At 41.1% G+C, this 6,023-nt stretch overlaps 1 protein-coding gene across 1 annotated transcript; it reads left to right on the top strand.

The window, feature by feature from the left end:
- Positions 1-4,592: 4,592 nt before the first annotated feature.
- Positions 4,593-5,111, top strand: LOC139125447 (medium-chain acyl-CoA ligase ACSF2, mitochondrial-like). The gene has a single exon (XM_070691529.1). The coding sequence runs from the start codon at positions 4,593-4,595 to the stop codon at positions 5,109-5,111; it is 519 nt and encodes a 172-aa protein (XP_070547630.1).
- The last annotated feature ends 912 nt before the right edge of the window (positions 5,112-6,023 follow it).

Below are 6,023 nucleotides of genomic sequence, written 5' to 3'. Positions count from 1 at the left end.
TGTTAAAGTACGGAGGGAGAAACCTACGCGTTTAAAAATATAGTTCAAAAATAATGTGAAATCTCTTAGATTTATTCCTAGTCCAATGACTGAAAAGACATTTCGCGCAAAAATTCATTGAAACAGAAAATGTTACAATATTTGATGTTTTAGAAATACCTAAGAAAAGTATCTAATTGTTATATTTTTCATGGGCAACCGCGGAGTAGTACTATTATGTCATTACATAGAAAGTCGGCCTACTTTTTCTCTCCAGGTGAAATCAGGTGATTCACATTGTCAATTAACATTACGTTATGTTCAATACGAGCAAATACATATTTCATTTAAGTTACGAAAAAAATGAATAAAACAGAATGAATAAAACATAATTAATTACTGATAAGGCGGCAAACATGTTGCTCAAAATCAAATGCCTTCTCTCTCTGCCAAATAAAACTGGCCGAGGACACTAGCTTTGTGGCAAAGGTTAAAAAAAACTCCATCACTTTCGTTGCATTCTGCGGCAAGGATCGTGTCCATAGAAAGGTGTACGGGCATGTGTCGCCCGAATGCGTCAGTTTTTCACTAAAAATCCCTTAACATGAGTCAATTTTTCATCGTAAAAACACTAAAGCACGAGTCGATAACAAACTTTGAAGCAATGCTTTAGGAAAATCTTCATATGAAAATTCTCCAAATTTGTCGAGTAGGGCCTAAATCCCTAACAATGGGTTATATTTTGGAATATACAAGGACAGATTTTTTCGACTCGTACGGCACACCCTGTATTAAAATATCAGGAGTACCCCTCCCACACAGATACCCTGGAGTTGTAGTCTGAGAAATAAGAAACTGTTCATAATCGAAGACAATAATGAACAGAAGACAAAATCGTAATAGAGATGTTTTATTGTAAATTCAAACATTTTTTCTTGTGCATGTGAGTACAATTTAAGGGGAAAGAAATTGCTATTCGTTACTGCCCCCCTCCTACCGCGGCATTACTACAATTTGAAAATGTCTTCCTCCCGCCCGTTAGTTTTCTCTTAGTCCAAACTCCTTTAGCCTATGCAAGGAATCTTCTATCGCCCCCTCTTCTCACTTTAACTCCCAACTGCCATTTCCAACAACAGAAAATCTCAACTGCGCCATCTCTTTGCAACTTACTTCTTTCCTGTCCCTCGGCTAATTCCCTGAACACATAGAGCGAATATCACTGTCCGCCTCATTGGGTGTTTTTTTCCGAGGATACTTCATAGCGACCCGGGGGGGGGGGGAGCGATAGCCGACTTTTGCCCGCCTAGCGACGCGTTTGCCACCCACTGATAGAGACACAAATTGTCCGTCAAGAAATTGCTTCCATTAGCTTTTTCATAATCAGCACAGTCACCTGTGTTCTATTCTGCTATGCGCCTTGATAGACGTACGTGTGTACTTATGCCTGAGAAGAATTACGAAACTTGGTACAATGTTTAAGGACAATGAGAGGTAGTGCATATTAGTCTTGAATTTTTAATTAGTCATGTGACCTGGCTACAATTTTGAAATGAAAATGTTTTTTACTATCCCATTTGCATAAATTTTGACCGATCCAAAATCTTTTCGCAAACTTTGTAGGCCATTCTACCTAGATGCTATATAATAAGTAAGACATGTACACACGTCTGTGGGGGCGCAATTAAAGACGCAGTGCGGAATAGACCACAGATGACAGTGCAATCAGCGTTGTTGACAACTCCTGTGTATGGATGGTCCGTTTTCTTCGGGATAGACGCGTAATCATATTAAAGCTTTGTATATCAATAAGAAGACATGACACCTGTCGTGTGCGGGTCTTCGCAAAGTTTGCCCCATCACGGTCCAACCTTGCTGCGAATCCGTAGCCTCTGCCACTCGGGTAGCTTGGTCATACCCCACTCTCATATAGCAGAACACGTCAAGGAGTGGCAGGGCTCGTTTTCGCAGCAAGGTCCAACCACTCTGAGTGGAGGGACGTTAGTCTGAGTGTGGTAGACTCTCACAGCCCCTCGTTCACTCGTTCGTTGCGCAGCTCTATCCTCAACCATACGGTGATGCGCCTTCAACGGTCTTTCTAGCAAGCAAGGCTCACCGAGGCAACCGATGTGATTCAGTAATGTTGCCCGCCACTGCAGAATGACTACGGGATCAATAGATCGAGCAGAAAATCGACCGATCTAGCAGACTACCCAGCCCACGCGTCCATGGGCGCCTGTGACTAAATGCTCAGTCAAAGCTTAAAGGGAAACCTAAGTCCAGCGACTTTGACAGTTTATCCCTTCCAAAATCACCCTTGAGTAAAATGCAGCTCAAATTTGCAACATAATTGCACGCGCTGACGACTACGGCGCGACGAAATTTATGGAAATGAGCCCGGAATACCATGGGCGCGAAAGGGCTCATGGGAGAAGCGTGCGTGACGTCATCGGCGATACAGACGATTGTAGCTTGCAGCTGGAGGAGTACTGTGAACAGTTCAGCGCGTTCGTAAGACGACTATGGAGAGTTCGGACAGCGATATTTCTGACATCGAGTATTACTTTTCCCTGACTGAAATCAAACCATACTAATTTGAACCTGTCCAAGATATGTAATAATTGGAAAGCATCTCAAAAAATCGTTCATATCTTGGTTGCTTGCGTTTTGTGTATGATTCAGCGGAGGGAGTCACTGTGCTTGTACAGACCCCGAAATGGATTTGAGAGACTGAGTGACCCTGCGATCCTTCAGCGCTACGTTTCTAAAACAGAGTTTTCTGTATCAGTCGCTTAAAATTAATCTTTGGTTCGTGAATGATACGGAATGATTGACTGATTGTATGTGTTACCGTGTAAGTCGAGCTTGGAATCTCCGATATGTATCAGAAAATATTTATTCGCGATTTGACAACTTGAATCTATTATAAGCTTAGTGTCGTCTGCTTTTCGAAGCTGGTGTCGAACTTAGGAAGTCGGACTTACTCAGATCTACAAAGTGATGAAATCGCCGATATAATGAATATTTGCCCGCTATTTAAAAAAATAGTATCTTCTTAAAGCTTGTTGTAAGGAATGTGTTTCATACAAGACAAGACCAAACTCCCGATGATTTCCGATATGTCCTCTGTTCAAGTCCCGATCGCCAAGTAAAAATGTTTACATGTAAAGAATGTAATTTGTGCAAGGGCCTCCAGAGTCCCGATGATATCCGATCGGCCCTCTCGACGAAGTCCCGAGGGACATTTAATGAAAAAAAATGCTTTACATGTAAAAAATGTATTAATTCGTGCATTAATAAATCTAATAATGTAAAACATACAGTATTCTTGACTTCCGGCCATGGATGCTATTTTTGAACTAAGAGTCGGGCAGAGGTATTCGGTGGTCAGATCTGTTAGGTGGTGAAATCTCTGATATACATCGGATATTTACCCACGATTTGACAAAGTATCGTCTAGTATCAGAGTTAAAGTATTAAGTTGCCGATATTTATCGGATAAATATCCGTGATTTCGTAGACCCGGCATGCCAACACCATACAGTGCAAGTAAATCTGGATCGTCTGCTGGTATCGATATTAGCCTAGGAGTTCCGACGCAATTGATATTTATCGGGCGAGGTAAATATAATATCGGCGGTTTCTCACACCCGGCGTGCCGATACACAGTAGGCAAAAAGTCATTCCAATATCTTGTAATATCAATATGAAATTGCCTATATTTATTGGTTATATATCGGAGATTTGGCAGACCCGGGATGTCAAGATAAGAGTGACGCTTTGTGTAGTTTCGTCTTCGGATTTAGAGTCCCGAAATCGCCAATATTAATATTTATCTGGTTAAAACCGGCGATAGTAGGCTGACTCAGCATGTCAAGATACGAACCGCATTGTGTAGTATCGTCTTGTATCGGTATCAGAACCCCGAAATCCCTTATAAAACAATCATCCTGAAAGAATTAGAACATAACGTTGTATCTTTCACAGATTTTTAAACTCGCCCGACTTTCTTTAGCCACTGTCTTCGAAAAAGCTGTTCTGTGGGAAGACGGTAAAAGCCGACTCCGTTTGTTCTTCCCTGAGTGATTTTTGCACTCAACTGAACAACAGTTAACTATTTTTAATGCTATTGAGCATTAAAGAGTCGTAACGTGCAGAACTGCACTCCTGCAGTCACAGACTCCAATGCTTTGGTAGGCTGTCACACACGTTCGTGTATCGCCGATGACGTCACGCACGCTCCTCCCATGAGCCCTTTCGCGCCCATGGGATTCCGAGCTCATTTCCATAAATGTCGTCTACTTCAATGTCTCTTTTCGTCGCTCCGTAGTCGTCGGCGCGTGCAATTATGTTGCAAATTTGAGCTGCATTTTACTCAAGGGTGATTTTGGAAGGGATAAACGGTCAATGTCGCTGGACTTAGCTTTTTTAACCGTGTCTTTGTTCAGAAGCGTTGTACATCTAGTACTATTCTTTATCCGTCTCGTGCGTATGAGATAGCCAACCTGCCAGATACTGCAGATACATAAACCTTCCTTCGATGAGATTAGCATTCATTGGAGGAACTATTTTACAACAACCTACACTCGACAAACTGATGAAGATCCTGACTCCAAATGTACGAAACACTTAAGGGATGCCCGGACGGGATGACAGAAGCATTTCTGGTCACATCTCATCTGGTCGACGACTCAATCGATGACAGAATCAGGACTGTTAGTCGGCCAATAGCGCACTCTGAAGTAAAGATAGTCGATGAAAATCTCCGTATACTTCCTATCAACAATAAAGGAGAAATCTGCGTCCGTGGTCCAAATAAATTTCAGTGTTACTATGGCGATGAAGACAAGACATCTGCTGTAAAATCTCAGAGTGGATGGTTTATGACTGGAGATGTTGGAATCATGTTTGATGACGGAAGAATTCAGCATCTTGGGAGGAAAGATGATTGTATACGTATGGCAAGGAATGCTTTGAAAATCTATCCTATAGAAAAAGAGAGACACCTGGTCGGTCACTCCAATGTAGAAATGTGTCAAGCAGTGGCTGTCCCAGATGAGCAATTTGTCAATGAGATTTGTCTGTGTCTTGTACTGCGTCCTGGTGTAACACCAACGGAAGAAGAAATACTTTAAATATTGAAGGACAAGCTTGACGATGATTATGTTCCTAAGTACGTCCTTTTTTGATAATTTCCCTCTAGGAATCAATGGAAAAATCGACCGCAGACGGCAAAGATGGCTATTAACACATTGAAGAAATAAATTTGTCGGTGTGAGTAACATTCTGTGGTGATGCTGTGTTTTTAAAGCTAGACTCCATACCACTTCTTGTTCGCAAGCCTCAAAGTATAAAGTTGATACCGTTATTTTAATTCAACTGGGAATTATTGATTATCATTAAATAAAATAAAAGTTAGAAGTACACAGTCATATAAATGTTGGTTACGGGAAGCTTGAGTTTTGCCAATCATGAATAATTTTTTATTAGTCTAGGAGATGCGAAACACCAACGATCAAGTGTTGCATTTCAGCTTCAAAATTGATCAGCTCTTTTTTCTGTTTGTCATTTCAACGATTGTTAGTCGGTATAGATCTTTTAAAAGACACCATTCTGTTCAGAAGCATCCAAAGCAGATACTGAGATCGAGAAAGATAGGCAAAGTAGATGTATCGATATCATTGTTCATATCGCTCATCTGTGCGGTTTGCGTCAACATGCAAATACTCAAGACAATGACAACTTCACTATAAGTTAAGCTGGTGTGTACAATACAGGAAATCACCCGGAAATGCTGTAGGTTTACATTATCCTGGAGATCGGTATGAATCTGCCTTTCCCTCATTGAAGTGATACACTTCCACTGACCGTGGAGGGCAGCATACAATGACAATTAGTTTTCTTATTTCAAGGGTGCCTCAAAGAAAGGTTTTCAATAAGTCGATGGATTCATGAAGTCTTGACTGCATCAGATGTTGAATCAACAGGCTAAGTTTGAAACTCTCAATGTTAGAGTAGTTGTCATTTTTTTGGCTAAAAAGAAATTT

This window comes from Ptychodera flava (genome assembly GCF_041260155.1).
Source record: "Ptychodera flava strain L36383 chromosome 3 unlocalized genomic scaffold, AS_Pfla_20210202 Scaffold_25__1_contigs__length_14229661_pilon, whole genome shotgun sequence".
NCBI classification, from domain to species: Eukaryota; Metazoa; Hemichordata; class Enteropneusta; family Ptychoderidae; genus Ptychodera; species Ptychodera flava.
Note: the sequence above shows the minus strand (reverse complement) of the source record. Positions and strands in the feature narration are given on the sequence as shown.